Here is a 15,751-nt window from a genome sequence, read left to right as displayed (position 1 = left end):
AGCTTTCCTTTCTGTCCCCGCTGTCAACAGGCCTCCATGGTTTGTTTTGAAACACGCAAACATGCCGCAACGCGTGCAGCCGCTTTCCTGGTCGATCCTTGACTGAGTGGTCTTGGATGCCCCTCCTTCTACTGCCTTCTGCCGCCTCCCTTCTAGATTTCCATGCAACTCCAGAGGCTCTTTAACTGCGCAGACACGTGCGTATTGCTAGTACAAACACTGCTGCTGCTGCTGCTGCTGAATCACTCGGCTGGCAAGGGCTGGGAATTCTCCTCCCCCATCCAAACGCATGCTTCCTACTCCCTCCCCTTCCTCACCCCTCGTTTCTGGGCGGTGCCATCCCTTCCTTCCCTTCCTTCCCTCAGGTTTACTGTATTGACCCGAGTATAAGACGATCCCCTCCTTTTCAAGACTCAAGTTTGGGGAAAAAAACACTTCAAGTGGTTTGCACGTCAGCCTCACAGTGGGAGAACTGGGTTCAAATCCAGGTCCGTCCACCTGTGTGGAGTTTGCATGATCTGTGTGGGTTTTTCTCCGGGTACTCCGGTTTACGCCCACATTCCAAAGAGATGCATGGTAGACTGATTGGACACTCTAAAATTGCTCCGGGGTATGAGTGTGAGCGTGGATGGTTGTTTGTCTCCTTGTATCCTGCGATTGGCTGGCCACCAATTCAGGGTGTGCCCCGAATCTGGCCCGAAGTCAGCTGGGATAGGGTCCAGCACCCCCTGCAACCCTAGTGAGGATAAAGTGGTTCAGAAAATGAGATGAGATGAAAATAATGACCGCACATTGGAAACAAATGATTATAACAATATATTGTTACTCACACTCATACCTTGGAGCAATTTAGATTGTCCAACCAACCAGTCTTTGGAAACCGGAGTACCCGGAGAAAACCCACACAGGCCTCATGCTCACACAATGTACTACTGAGTATATGTTTGTTGAAATAGGATATCAAGATATTAAAAGGGTGCCAAACGTCTCTAAGAGTTATTGTGTAGTATTGTAATAACAAAAATGTTTGTTTTTGACACAAGCAGTGCTCGTTTAATTTTTCACTCAACACAAATTCACACATTTATTCCCATTCATTTTGTACCTGTTCTGTGTCATTTTCTTGTGGTGGAAATAGAACAACATGTTCTGTAGTGCCCTCTTCTGGCTGAAATTACAAATTCGATGGTTCAAGACTAATTCAGGGAATGGGAAAGAAATTATGCTGTGTTTACAAAACATAATGAGGACTAAATGTAAGCAGTATGCAGCATCATTGCCTTGAAATGATGCACTACTAAACACATACTATACTCCTGCAGAGAGGGTTGAATAATTTCTCTTTAGACACAATTATGCTGATCTTTATTATTAATTATGTTGGAGCTTTACGAGAGTATAAAACGTTTTTCACCTCCAATTGATTCTCATTTGATATCATACCAGTATTAACATTTATAGTAGTACTAAATCAAAGTAATTTTAAAATTATAGTACAGTGATTGTACTAGTTGCACTAACAGTGCCATGAAATGTGTTTGCTGAATTTTCACTTGTGTTAATCTGAGTACAGTTGCAGTTTTAGTGAAGCAGTAGAAGTAGTTGTATTACCAGTAGAGGAAAACTATTTGTTTGAGTAGTAGTAGTAGTAAAGTTATTATTTTAGCCATGACAGTAGTATTTGTCTGAGTACCAAAAGTAGTGATGGGAGTAGTTTCTTAGAAACATTACTACTGCAGCAAATTTAAGTACTTATTTGGAGCTTTTATGTATACACGTTAGTTCTTGCCCTGTAGCATTTTTAGTAAGTAGTTGTGAGGTTATAGTATTGTTCATTTTTATTATTATTGCTATTGGTAGTAGTACTAGGAGCAGCAGCAATAGTAGACAGATTCTCTTACCAAAGCCTCAGTTGTGCTGCTCTCATTCCCCATGTCTCATCAGGCCAAGTGGCATAAGGACGCTTCAGGCCTTCCCAGACTCAACAGAGAGAGACAAAATGTGAATGGCTTCTTCCACATGATTAGAGCAGCAGAAAGTGAAGTACTATGCAAGGTCATGTATAAGACTACAATACAGTATGTATAGGTTTTAAGATTAGGACGTGGTGACGTAGCACCACTTGCTCAGGCCAAAGTTCAACCCTAATAGCCTGCAGAATGGCTTAAAATCCAGAGGGAGTATGTTCAACAAAAACTTACATTCATTCATGTTCATCCCATTGAGTTCAATGAGTAAATTATTCTTTTTTCCTCATAAAGGGATTATTTGTAATAATGTTGGTGTTGATAGTATTTATCAATATTTGATGCTTTATGTAGTATCTAGCTACACAAGAGGTGGAAAGTATAATATATTTGAGTGAAAAACAACTACTCTTTTAAAGTGATAAATCTAAAATACAAAAAGTGGCCATATACAAACTGAATAAATGTCTTTTCCACCTAAAATCTTGCAGTCAGTCATTATATTGTCATCTACAGCTTCACTACTCTACAGAAAAGCTCATTTCTGCATGTTATTTACTACACAAAAGTGCACACACACAATTAGAAAGCACTGACCCGCAAATACACAAGATTTTATAAATAGATACTCTCTCGTTTGACAGTTTCCCCTCAGGTTTTCGGAACTGTTTGTCACAATTCATTGAAAACAACATCTGGCTGAGTATCTCACAAGCTCTAAAAAAATCAGCTTATTAAGAATCATGACACCAAAACCGGCATCAATAATCCTCGCATTTTCATTTTAAAACATGTGTTACGACAGCATCAATTCTTCCCGAATCCAAAATAGCTTAAGAGCTTCCATTTTTCAAATCTCCTTACACTCCATGTTATATTTTCCCTTTCACTGTTTTTGCTAGTGAGTACATAATATTATAAATAGGAATATGACAAGGCTGTAATGTGTTTTGTGCTGTTTATTCTGTGGCGCAGCAACACTTCTCTGCTCCTGCCTGCTTGCTCTTTGGATAAAAGGATGTAATTTCAGCCTTCAAGCTGTAATTGTGTACGCACTTGAACTAAGAGTAACATTTCAGAGTTTAATGTACCAACATAAGAATAATCATTAAAAATTGGATCATAAACGCCTGTCAAAAATGACCATTCAACAACAAGGCCAAACTGGAGATTGCAATTTATTGCCTTTTATGCAATTCATCTACTTACATAACTTCAAACAAAACCTATGTTTCTAATAATACTCTCTATGAATTGTATGTCCAATCTATATATGCATTCTGCACAATGTCCCTTCAAAATGACAGATAATAATTACAAATTACAAAGAGCAGCATTTCACTACTCACCGCCGGCAAGAAGACACGATACGTCTCCTTCAAGCTTTGCACAAGCTCGTCCGGTCTGCTGTGTTTACTATCTGACTAAAGTTCTGTCCTCTCCTCCGTCACGCCTCAGTTTCTCTGATGCTATTTTTGCATTGCACGTGGGGCGAGCAGGTGGACAACGGGCGCTAAAGTGGGTTGACAGCGACCCGAGGTGAACGCTGGACCGGAGAAATGAAGAGAGTGGGTTTGAAGGGAGAGAGGGCAGTACTGAGGGGCGGGTGGGAGACAAAAACTGAGACCAGGAGGCCATTATTGCTCAGAGTTGAAGTGAGAGGTCATTCTGTTGAGTGTTTTTTCAAGCACTACTTGGTGTATGAATGCTAGGGTATAAAGTCATGAGACTTTGTCCCAGAGGGGGAAATAACTTAGTATGAACTGTAACAGAATTTAGGATGCAAGGGGCACTCTAAACCAACAAGTAACCTCACATAAGGAAGAGTAAAAAAAAAGTGTGGGTACTATAAATGCGTGTTCTAATTTGTGTTTATTATCATGGCTTTATCACATTATTGAACAAATGATTTTCCAAAATACTTTTCTGCGTGAAATTTGAAAATACAATTAACTTAATCCATATATTTATGCAAGAGAATAATAGCTTGTAGCAGACATTTTGAGGCACAACACGGGTGAAAAGTGGCCCAGCCTGTTGTTCTATATATCTATGATTTAAGTTCAGCATCCTGTATTCAAGAAATCACACTATGTATGTAGCTAAGTGTTATGAAGAGACATCTTTTTAAATACATTTTTTTGTCAATTTCTAGGAGAGGTATGAAGTAGTATTTCATATTCATGGGACAACAAGCAACAACAAAAACAGAGGGATCCAAGGGTTAATATCCCATGCTGTTCAATTTCTTAATTTCTCATCACTGTAGTTCCACAATCATTAAAATGTTGATACATATTTCTCTTCACTCACCTGGCACCAACTACTAGATCTATAATTGCGTTGTGAAGGGCAGATTTGAGCAACACATCTGAACTTTAGTGCACTCAGCATGTTTTCAACATAAGTAAAAATGTCAACCGACATTAATTTAACCAAAAATCCTGCATCCTATCCAATATTTCATCCTCCCCATCATCCTCTCTCTTACTCCCCCTTTCTCAGCTCCCTTTGCCATAACCAAGATTACCATTTACACTGTCACAAACAATAAAATTAACACTGCGCAACAACTCGGACCGCCATTTACCTGTCTTGGTGATATTCCAATGCAGCCCCCCATCCTATATTCCATACCCTCCTCTGGCGAAGTGACTCTGGCACTACAAGGCTTGCACAGCACCTTCCTGCAGAACTGCATCCTCGTTAGTCAGCCGCACCATCGCAGAGGGAGCAGAATCTTTGAAAAGATGCGCGCCGGGGTGACTAATGCATACACTGGCTTGCATTGCCTGTGGTGCATCTGTGACATTCTTTCAAGCCATCGTTATATAATAAAAAATCTACATTACATGAGGAATTCTGGCTAATAAAACGAGTGATGCTTTCCAGCCTTGAGTGCATCGCTGCTTGACGTCAGTGTGAGGATGAAACACAAAAAAAAAAAAAAAACGGTTTGGAGGGAAACATAGAGGAGGAGGAGGAGACAGAATGGAAGAAAAATAAAGGGTGCCTTTCCCTTTAAATGTGGCAGTAGGCAGTGAGAATGACGAAAGTAGATAGTGATGGAGAGCAGTACAAGTGTTGCTACAGATTGACAGGCAAAGAAAAGAAACATACCATCTGTATGTGTGTATATATATATGTATACCATAAATATTTTTCAAATGCAACGACAAATAACAGTTTCCCCTTTATATTTATCATAATGTATGCAATTTTCCAACATTACTTTTGTGAAAAGTAGCAATAAAATGAAAAAAAGCAATGAGACACCTTGATAATTGTGCCATTGCTGAGGATACACTTTTACTCAGACCGCTTTTATCCGAGGTATGAGGATAGACTCCATGGATTGGTCACATGTGCACACTAATCCTCTAAAGACTGCGTCACACTAGATAACTAACTGAGCCGTGGTCCACTTTCAAGCGCTTCACTGCACCTTTCCCGTCAGATAATCATCGTTTTATTTCAATATGGGAGAAATGAGGTCGCCTCCGCCTCACTTGGATCTGAACAACTTTGACTCTGCTGATGCAGAAAAAAGCAGGTATGTTTTAACCAGTCCACGCTCTTTGGAGTCCTGTGCACGACTTGGCGTCAAACCTGTGGATCTCCTAATGAAATCGCTGAATGACTTATGTGAGCAGTGTGGCTTGCCTGCAGAAGCGGCGAGACTCGTGTACGAATCCAAAGAAAAGGAAAGAAGGAAGCTTTTGCAACTGTGCCGAGATGAGAGGGAAAGGATTATCCACCAGGTTGCCATGAGGCCCAGCCCTACGAAAGTTGCCGGGCGAAAGGATGACGCTGCACTTGCGAAGACGATGGATCCGATTCTTTACGCAGATTTGTGCAACAGAGACACTTGTGCCCGTAAGACATCATCCTGCTCTACTTGGGAACAGGACAGGACGACGGTTTGCAGTCTAGGTGGACTCAGGCCTTCCCAAGCTATCCAAATGAAACTTCAGAGACTCACTGAAGACATAAACAAGGAGATGCGTGTCCCGATATCGCAGACAGATCGGAAAATTGCAGCTCTGATGCTGCTGAAGCACCAAGAAGAGTTGGACCGCCTTGGAGAAAGGCAACGGAAGGACGAGGAGCGAGAGGAGGCCCGCAGACTGCAGGAGGCACGGCAGGCAGAGGAGGAGAAAAGAAGGAGAAAAGAGCTCATGCAAAGTGTCCAATGTTGGCACGAAGAGCTGGAGGCCCGCAGGAGGTTGAGAGCGCGTCGAGAAGAGGAGAGAGCGGGACAACTCAAAAGGGAGGTGAAGTTACAAGAGGAGAGGTGGAAGAGGCTGAAGGAGCAGGTGGAGGCACAACGTAGAGGACAAATGGCAGCAGCGCAGAAGGACGCACAAGTGAGGAAATACTGCCAGGAGAATGTTTTGAGGGAATTGGAGGAAGTGGACGCCAAGAATCAACGCTTGGAGATGCAGAGGGCTGTGGAGAAGGAGTGGAAAGCCAGGAGCAGCAAATTACGCCAGGAGGAGAGAGAGATGAGGCGTCTTCGGGAGGAGAACGCAAGAGAGCTGCTGCATCACATTCTACGAAAACAACAAGTGGAAAAGCAAATGGAAGAGGAGAAGGCACGTTTGAAAGAGTCGCTGCAGAGGAAGATGAGGCGTTCATGTGAGAAATACGCCCGTGACACGGCGGCTCGTCTCACAGCGCAACAGGAACGAGCAGCCCAGGAAGAACAGCAGATTCACAAAGCGCAACTTCGAGCCAAGTTGCACACCATCCAGCATCTCACGCATAAACGGAAACTAGTCAGGATGAGTCAGGACCGGATGCAGTGGGCCACAGAGCACGTGGCCACCCGCCAAAGAAAGAAAGTCCGGCAAACGCATCGGCACAACTGCCGGAGGCAGCAGCGCCACCAGCGCCTACGGGAAAGCGTTCGTAGAGAGGAGGAGGCTTTGAGGACAGTGAGAGAGAACAATGTCGCCATGAAGCAGCGGAGGTGCCTGAGGCTGCTTGAGGAGCGAGAACACATCCAACAGGAGTCGCGGAAACAAGCTTTCGCATCCTTTCATTTGAGGGAGAGAGTGAGGCAAGAGACGCAGAGTCGAACTTTTGCTCAAATGGCTCAGGAAGCTCAACTCACAGCATCCATCGGTCGACTCAACCTCTGACACATTCTATAGCAAGGGGTCACCAACTCTAGGGATGCCTATCTAATCTGCTTTCCATATCTCCCTCCTACAATACACCTCAATCATCTGACCAGGAATGCTATTAGTTTTCTGGAGATATTGCTGAGGACTTCAATTAGGTGAGTTAAAGGCATGGAAAACAGATTGGACTGGAATTTGTGACCTCTGTTCTGTTGTGACAAGCAGAATAATTGATGCTTTGCCGCTAGATGGCAGAATTCGTATGTGTATGAGGTATCCATTTGTTGGCATCCATCCAGCAGAATAGCTTGTAATTCAACCAAACAAGCCAAGATTCCACCCTGGGAAAAATTAAGACTGATTATAGATGCTAAAATATGTAGAAATGTTTTCCTATCTTTACATGGTGGTTTCTTGTGGGGATTTCCTTGCAAGTAAGATATGTGCCTTGACTCAAAAAAAATTGGGAAATAAAGTTTTCTACTAAGACAGATGTTGCACGCTTTAGTGATACATGACACATGTCATGAACCTTAATGAATGAACTCAAGCAATGACGAGTATCATTAAGGTTAACCCTAAAAAAAATTAAAAAGCTAACCCAAAGACGTGAAATTGTCAACTTTTGCCTCAAAATGTACATGATTGACAGTTTAATGGCACCGTAATAAAAATAAAATCTAAACCTTTGGTTCAAGCCTAAAATGTCCAAAGCTTCCACCTGATTTTACTACTGCTTCAAAATGTAATTCTCTATAAAAGAAGGTGAGGTCATAATATTAAAAACAGTGCTGCACCCTACACTTCTAAAAAATCTTTTGTGCTGTTTTAATCGAAGATTTTTCTTCAATTTGTGTAAAACACAGATGACATTTTTTTTAATTCATTAGTGCCATCTGATGGAACAATGACCTATTTGTTCCTAAGGCAAATTGTCCAAAAAAGCTTGGTTTTTCTCACAGGTGTGAGCAACCGAGCCCTTCTTAGTCATCATGAACCACCACAGCCAGCATCATTGGGATCCCCACTCCGAGAACAAAAGTGAAACTCTCCTCAATCCCCAAATGGCTCTGCTGCTGTGGAGGTTCTGATTGTTGTTGACTCGCACGACCGCGTCTGCTACTGTTGATGATGTCAGGAAGAACGTGCACCGTGGCAACAAAAAGGAAAGTCCCACCTGAGAAAAGCATTCCAACACCAGTTGCACCGATTTGATTCTGAGACGACGTACGAGTCTGGAGAGAGAAACATATTCATTCCTGGTCATGACGGTAATTGACTCAAAAATAGCAGGGGATAACTTGTCGGTCGTGTCTTACTGCGTGCAAAATGAAGTACGTCGCAATGGCAACAATGGGTGCGGCGGCGGAAAATGCTAACAAGTGTCCCTGGATGGATTTTTTTTCCAGTCCCGCATGCATCAGGAAGGCAACCAAACCAAAAGATGCAGGAGCCTAGTAGACAAAGGAGAATTTATTTTAGTAATGTGACAATCTTACTAATTTTGTGGGAATTTCTATTTAAAATTAGCCCTTGGAAATAATCCATGAACACATTAAAGAAAAAAAAAAAAATTAATGTATACACCAAGTATATATGGCCCATTTATTAACTATACTCAAATTTATCATTGTACTATATTATTGCTACATTTGTGTAAAATAACTAGTGTCTTTCTTGACATAAACACTTTTGTATTGGAATTACATTAACAATCTGTTGGTTATTTGACACATTTTTAAAATGACACCAGGGCTAATTGTTGGTCTAAACCAGTTCTAAACCAGTTCTGCATGAGTTGTCATCTGAGCAGGTTTTTTTTACTAGAATGCAGTAACGGTATAGATGAGAACTAAATTTCGCCCTTAGGTATGAATGTCTGTGTGCGTTGTTGTTCATCTCCTTGTGGCCTGTGATTGGCTGAAAACTAAATAAGCCCACTGCCCAAAATTGAGAGTATAAGTGGAATATCACAATATTCTCACCTTGTGTAGAATAACAGCCAAAAAGACAATGATCTGCACTGTGACCTGGCCTGTGGCTACCACTGCACCCAGGGCAAAACCATCAACTAATTTCCAAAGCAAAAAACAAACAGGTTAGTGCAAGTAAACACACCTTTCAACACATTAGTTTAAAAAGAAAAGTGACATGTTTCATTGATTCAATAAAAACTAAAATATCAACCCATCAGCAGTATTAATCTGCTGAAACCAAATTGGTATTAAAAACAATTCTGACATGCCTCCTCAAATCTTAATTTGACAAAATACACAGAAGTGCTGAATATTTTTTCTTATGCACAATTAACCAATGATTTAATATTTTTCGATTAGGCTGCAAAAAGAGTCTCTGGTGATTTGTAGGAGGAGAAGGGGCGTGCTTAGGCGAGTGCAGAGTGCAAAACAAAGCTAAAATGATACACGGCGGTATAAGATAGTGTTTAAGTCTGAAAATATTTCTGTCAGGCTCCCCGTCTTTGACTGAAACAGCCTGGTGACATATATGGGTTATTTTTGTCTGAAACTTGAAGTTCTACAGGTAGAACTGCTTCGATTTTTTTTTTGCAAACTATAAAAGTAGGTTAAGATTTTATGACATCAGGTTCATAACCTCAAGATGTTGTAAAGTTTTGCTGTCATAAACTTTTTTCCCTCGACACTAACACTTTGAGTTCCTTCCAACCGACCGAACGAGAAATGCTGCTCTAAATACAGCCCTAAGAAAAGAAAAAAAAACACATGATGGTCACATGAAGTCTGGATATTGCTTTGTGGATGACCCTTTGTACTACTGATATGTTATGTGCCACACACTAACAGAAGTGAAATTTTTAAGTTTTCTAATTTACCGTACCTGCAGCGTGAATAACCAGCCCCAGTGTTGCTGTGATGGCGTCAGTGTTAGGAGTCTTTTTTCCTGAAATTACAAATAATTTATCAGGGTCACTCGGCTAGTTTACCATCTGAACATAAGCAAAAGTACAGATTTATATTCACGTTCCATAAAATGGTATTATGTTTGCAATTGTTTATCTTCCTCATTTTACAGGATTTCTTTTCACTGCATTATCCACATGAAGGTGAGACTTAAAGTATTTCTCCATTCTTTTGGTTAGGCAGCTTGAATGAAGCATCTGATCATATTACATTTAACCCTAACCTTAACCACCCCAAGATGAGGTGGTGTTAGTTAGTACCCAATTGAACTCCTGGTACCCAAAATTTGACAAGTGAGTTCTATGTTTGCAAATCACACCCACCTACCACATAAACAGAAGTAAGCCCCCACTTGATCCACAATGAACATTAAGGTGAAGCCGGATGTCAAAGCTACTCCGATCCACAGCTGAGGCAAGGGAGCTCCTTCATTGGTGGGCGTTACATTCACAGCAAGCACAGAAGCTGCTAAGAGAAGATCCACAAATTAGGCCAAACAGACATCAATGGAAACGAAATATGCAGTTGTGATATGAAATTAACCATTCTGGTGTTTCTGGGACTCTTGCATTAAGCCCACTCCTTCGGGGATGGTGATGGCTAAGGCTGTACCACACAAAAAGCCTGCACCCAGGATGGAGACAAAGTGTAGACTTCTCTGGAAACACACAAAACACACACACACGCGCACACACACACGCGCACACACACACGCGCACACAGACACACGCGCACAGACACGCACGCATGAACGAACACGCACACGTATACACAAACTATACAATTATGACTGAAAATCCACATTTCTTTCCCCACGTGACCATTTAAGGACACAAACCACAGTGGGTTTTTTTTAACGCCATATGAGTAAAACGACTTCACAAACACTGAAAAATCCTCTCTTTTTTAAGACTTACCTCCGAAAGTCGAAACAAGAGAGGGATGAATCCAAGTAGGAAGCAACCGATAAACATTGCTACCGATATTAAAGTAATACTCAACCCCCCGTCCATTTTAGTGATGCTTTTTCGGGGCTGGTTTATTTTCAAGTCACGAGTGATGTTTTTTCTTCATCTTGGCTTGTGAAAGCCAATAATAAAACTGTCTTCACGAGGACAACATTTGTCATAAGACATATTTTCCCATTCCCGTCTTCCACGTCGATGCTCCTGTTATTGCGATTTCTGCCTGTCAGACATTATGTTGAAGTTGACCTCACCATAGTGGAAATATAATATACGCACTATAGTAGTAGTATGTATTATATATTTCATTCGTTTGTATTGGGTTTGTCTCCGCCCAACAACGTCCGATTCGCTGCAAATTGTTCGCAAACGTTTGTGGTACTTTTGTCCAGAAAAATGTTGTTTCTGTGTGTAACATGGTCGAAATGCATAAATCTTATGTGAAATAAGTAATAGTTACACAAAACGTGGCTACTAATGTATTATTTTATAATGTTTATGTAAATTCGGAAAAGTAATTTGTGTTTTGTTTCCTGTACGTCAGTTGTTGATGTAACACGTTTTCCTTGTAGTTTTTCTGGTATTGTGGTCTCTTTTTTTTCCTCCTAAGTCAATAAGGAAGTAAGCACAACGTGCTTGCAGAAATGTTTGTTTTTGGTTTTAAATTTTAGCGTGTGCAGAATGATTTATTGCAATTATTTGTTATTAAACTTGAATAGCATCGCTATGTGTTTGGTAGAATTGTTTTGTTTGCTCTTGACATGTTTGTCATCGCTAATAAAACAAATTGTAATGACATTACATCGGCATGTTTTTTGTAGTCCTACACTGACCTCGTCTGGGAAAAAGTCGTAACTGCATCTCTTTTATGCCATGATATTAAAGGTGCTATGAAATTGTAAACATGTCTTATCTTCTTTTCTGAACTGCTTTATCCTCATTAGGGTCGCAGGGGGTGCTGGAGCCTATCCCAGCTCACTCCAGAGGAGGGTGACACCACGAATCGGTGGCCAGGTGATCGCAGTCCACCATTAGATGGACCACCATTCACACTCACACCCATCCATACCTAGGGGCAATTTAGTGTCCAATCAGCCTAGCATGAATGTTTTTTTGGAATGTCGTATGAAACGGGAGTACCCCGAGAAAACCCACGCAGGCCCAGGTAGAACATGCAAACTCCACACTGGCAGACTTGACCTGGATTTGAACCCGACCTGTAAGGCCGACATGCTAACCACTCATCTGCCAGGCTGCCCTACTAACATATTGAGCCCTAAAAACATATACAAACAATAATTATTCACAAAAAAACCCTAAAACTATAATTGCGAGCTGTCATCCACATAAGTAAACGGCACATTTTGGGTCACTTACTTGCACCACACCAAAAATAGGTTAGCGCACGTCACCCTTTTAAAACGTGACCATTTTTAATGACTAAAAATGCTCCTTTTATCCAGCACTCCTTTCCCCCAAATAGAACAATAAAAATCCGGCTTGGCGAAGATAATCTTTATACACATCCATCCTAAAATGTCCTTAGACTGGGTGGGGGGAGTAAAATAAGACAAACAGAGGACATCTATTCCACTATAATTGGTGTACACTGGCTTCAAAAGCTGAGGTGAGACCCACAAAGCATCCCTTCGTCAAAGGGAACTCTAAAGCACATTAAAAGCGAATTGCTTTTTGTTTAAAGTGTGTTGGGGGTCATTCCGGTCACGACGAGCGCACCTCTCCAAAAAGCGCACGCGCACCCAAAGGCGCACTCCATACTTTCTAAAAAGACGCTCACATTGTTTAAAGGCTTCCACAAGAGCTGTACATATGGCATCCGGGTTGCAATTAAATGTTTTTAAGATGTTTTCCCTTTCTTGAAGAAGTTTCTTTTCCCTTTTTTTCTCTCTCTCTCACAGTAGCTCTTTGGCAGAAGGAGGGAAAGGAGGGGGTTGCATTGAATGGCGTCCCTGATAACAATCTGGTCAGCGAGTTGTTGGACTTCCATTGGTCTTCTCAAAACGTCCTTCAGACAAAAAAGCCCAAGACGGAAATAAAGCCCCACCTGGTACCCCTGTTTGTTAAAATAATAAATAGATTGTGTTTGATAAATAAGCAATGGAGGGCGTCAAGTATATAAACCAGGCGCATCGGAGCAGGTATCACCTGCTTCTTCTATCACGCTCATTTGTATTGTTAAATATTGTTAAATGTCACTTTTCGTCCTCATATCTACCACGTTTGCCCATGTTTTGCATAACAAGCAACAAAAAAGGGAGGAAAAAACGAGTAAAAGGGACTCGACTTCTTTAAATGAACACCTGCCTGTCATATCGCAATATGGATAGGTTGGCGTTGATTATTTGTAAGGTGAGGTCTTTCGTTTACTTTAGAGTTTTTTTTTCGGGACTTTTACGAGAGTAAAACGAGCAGTCATATCTCGCCTGTGTGTGTATTTGGATACTTTATCGAGCGCATATGGACAATTGCATTGATTCCAAAACATATTTGAACAGTAAATTAGGGAGCCTTTTTGTTTAAACTCTTAAGAAGATAATTATATTTGATAACTACATTAAATAAAGACTAAATAAGACGCCTATTGACATACAGGTCTTGGAGCATCTTTTGTACCTTGTTTTGCCGTAATAGGATTCTTATTTTTAGACTTTGCTTTTAACTGGTGCCATGCGTAATTATATATGTGCACATGGTTTTTTTTTTTTACGTTTTGTTGGTTCTTTGCCACTTTGTGGCACATTCTGGTTTTCTTCCTTCTTTTTTCCCTAAAGTTTCGTCTATTTATATATTAACGTGCTATATACATTTCCCCGCATTTCTGCTATACAAGGAATGCGTAAAATGTGCCAAAGTAACGTCAAATAGCGAATCAAAAACAAAATAAATGTTCAAGCTATACGTTGGGGATAATAAATTAAGACAACCTTGTGCGTTTTCTAACAGAATGCTGATATAAAAAATGATATAGAACAGGAGGATATCGATATTTAGTCATGAAAAATTATCAGCCTACAAATCACCATTAAACTACTATATTTAGTTTTTTTCAAATAGTATACGCAACCAAGCAAGGAGGAAAAATGAATCATAAGTTTGCTATTCCAAAATCTCCCGCAATAATAACTTTAATTAATAAAAAGTGAATGGACGACTGCCCTCGTTAATGGCAGGTAAGCTTATTTAGACACTTTAAAAACAATCTGGACCTGGAAATCAAGGAATATACTTTTAATTTAAGCTAAATCAACCATTAAAGGTTAAATCATGAAACAATTTATAGTTTTCATTGCCTTTTTTAAACCACCAAACCACACACAAAGAAATACAGTAGTGGGTCTGCATGAGAGGGGGAGAGCGTGCAAGACGTGCTTTCTAAAAGCTGATTGGTCATCTGACACATGCTGTTGATTCAGTCGTACAAAAAGATAAGATAAAGGCCTTATAAAATGGCATGGATGCGCGTGCAGCACGCACAGTCGGATGCCTCCTGCTGCTATACGGTGAATCAGAGCTCCAGGTACGTGCAAGTGCATTTTATTTTAGGAATCTATTGGGGGATGTGGGGTTGGTTGTCACGATTTCAGTATGTCGAGAGTATCTTCCAATATATCTAAGAAGAATCTGCAATATATTATATGAACCTTAACATCCATGTTTTTCAACTTTTTTGGGGGGAAAATATTTGTTTATTTTTTTTAAAGATCAATCAAAATAAGAGTACAACCTTTTGATGGCTGGGATGATGTTATGAACAATGCGGCAGTTGTCACTCTTAATTTAGACGATACAATTTGAAAAATAATGACTTTTATTATCTTTACAAATTTGTAACAGGTCAGAAAATAGAAGGAATAATGTAAAATATGAAATTGACCCTAAGAATGGTTGCCTCTTACCTCAATGTGATGTGTGACTTCACAGTAGAAACTCTGGATTATTTTTTTTTTTTTGGGGCACATTTGTGATTGTTTCAATGACAATAGTTTACAACAACGTCCTCTGGCGGTTGAAGTGGAAAACCAAACCCACTCTCATATCTATGAAAAATACAATTAAGGAAATGAAGTCATTCAAAACGTAATATGTGTATTAATTATGTTTATTGCTCTGAAGTGAAGAAAATACCAATAATTAACAATAGATGATTCAACTTTGCTTTTGGAATGCAGAATTTTATATATTTTCTCATGATTAATATGAAGTGCAGCTATCATATTTATATCGCATTGGAGACATAATATTTTATTCTAAACCATAAACTTATTCACATTTGTTTTTATTTTAAATAGGATGTTTCCCAAAGAATTCTGTGCCCCAACTGATGGTGAGACAATTAACACCGCTGAGTCGCAAATGAATCCAAAAGACGTCGATGTGCACGCGTGTCCAAAGGAAAAGGCCCCATCCAAATGCACGCATTCTGCGCTACGCGGCCGACGAAGGGTGAAAGCCAACGACCGAGAACGTCATCGGATGCACAACCTCAACTCTGCTCTCAACACGCTTCGTAACATCTTGCCAACTCTTCCCGAGGAGGCCAAAATGACCAAAATAGAAACTCTGCGCTTTGCCCACAACTACATCTGGGCCTTGACTGAAACTTTACGCATAGAACAAGCGACAGACTCTTCTCCTGTCCTCGGCCGTCCACCTGCAGCTCCCTCAGCATTGTCTGATCTCAAATGTTGTGCATCATTATCATTTTATCCCAAGATACTCTATTGTGAGAATAC

At 40.5% G+C, this 15,751-nt stretch overlaps 3 protein-coding genes across 5 annotated transcripts in view; 1 reads left to right on the top strand and 2 right to left on the bottom strand.

The window, feature by feature from the left end:
• The window catches only part of tacc2 (transforming, acidic coiled-coil containing protein 2), a 33,056-nt gene extending 28,320 nt beyond the window's left edge, over positions 1-4,736 (bottom strand). The window contains exons 1-3 of the mRNA XM_077730101.1: positions 4,558-4,736; positions 3,393-3,587; positions 1,106-1,168 (exon numbers count right to left, since the gene is read on the bottom strand). Coding sequence (XP_077586227.1) covers positions 1,106-1,168; positions 3,393-3,587; positions 4,558-4,668 — 369 coding nt within the window. The 5' untranslated portion in view covers positions 4,669-4,736. The remainder of the gene's footprint in view (positions 1-1,105; positions 1,169-3,392; positions 3,588-4,557) is intronic.
• Positions 4,737-4,757: 21 nt separating this feature from the next.
• LOC144205725 (zinc transporter ZIP9-like) lies at positions 4,758-11,328 on the bottom strand. 2 transcript variants are annotated; one of them, XM_077730287.1, is made up of 7 exons: positions 10,950-11,328; positions 10,576-10,690; positions 10,360-10,500; positions 9,950-10,012; positions 9,079-9,164; positions 8,413-8,547; positions 4,758-8,328 (listed from the first exon to the last, which is right to left on the bottom strand). In XM_077730287.1, exons 1-7 carry the CDS (start codon positions 11,043-11,045, stop codon positions 8,077-8,079), a joined length of 888 nt encoding a protein of 295 aa, XP_077586413.1. In that variant the 5' UTR covers positions 11,046-11,328; the 3' UTR covers positions 4,758-8,076. The 2 variants fall into 2 exon arrangements, with proteins under 2 accessions (XP_077586413.1, XP_077586414.1); XM_077730288.1 differs by having other exon boundaries at positions 10,360-10,497.
• Positions 5,374-7,790, top strand: LOC144205723 (uncharacterized). Of its 2 annotated transcripts, XM_077730285.1 has the most exons (2): positions 5,385-5,520; positions 5,637-7,790. In XM_077730285.1, exons 1-2 carry the CDS (start codon positions 5,505-5,507, stop codon positions 7,109-7,111), a joined length of 1,491 nt encoding a protein of 496 aa, XP_077586411.1. In that variant the 5' UTR covers positions 5,385-5,504; the 3' UTR covers positions 7,112-7,790. The 2 variants fall into 2 exon arrangements, with proteins under 2 accessions (XP_077586410.1, XP_077586411.1); XM_077730284.1 differs by having other exon boundaries at positions 5,374-7,789.
• Positions 11,329-15,751: the final 4,423 nt, after the last annotated feature.

Source organism: Stigmatopora nigra, chromosome 12 (assembly GCF_051989575.1).
Source record: "Stigmatopora nigra isolate UIUO_SnigA chromosome 12, RoL_Snig_1.1, whole genome shotgun sequence".
Classification (NCBI taxonomy): domain Eukaryota; kingdom Metazoa; phylum Chordata; class Actinopteri; order Syngnathiformes; family Syngnathidae; genus Stigmatopora; species Stigmatopora nigra.
This window is presented reverse-complemented; position numbering and strand designations above follow the sequence as displayed.

Bases quoted from the DNA above. Each gene is read 5' to 3' on its own strand.
- LOC144205723 (XM_077730284.1), top strand. From the start codon at position 5,447: ATGGGAGAAATGAGGTCGCCTCCGCCTCACTTGGATCTGAACAACTTT.
- LOC144205725 (XM_077730287.1), bottom strand. From the start codon at position 11,045: ATGGACGGGGGGTTGAGTATTACTTTAATATCGGTAGCAATGTTTATC. The intron at 10,691-10,949 runs GTAAGTCTTAAA...GTGTGTTTCCAG, and splicing joins TCTTGTTTCGACTTTCGGAG to AGAAGTCTACACTTTGTCTC. The intron at 8,329-8,412 runs GTAAGACACGAC...TTCTCTCTCCAG, and splicing joins CGTACTTCATTTTGCACGCA to ACTCGTACGTCGTCTCAGAA.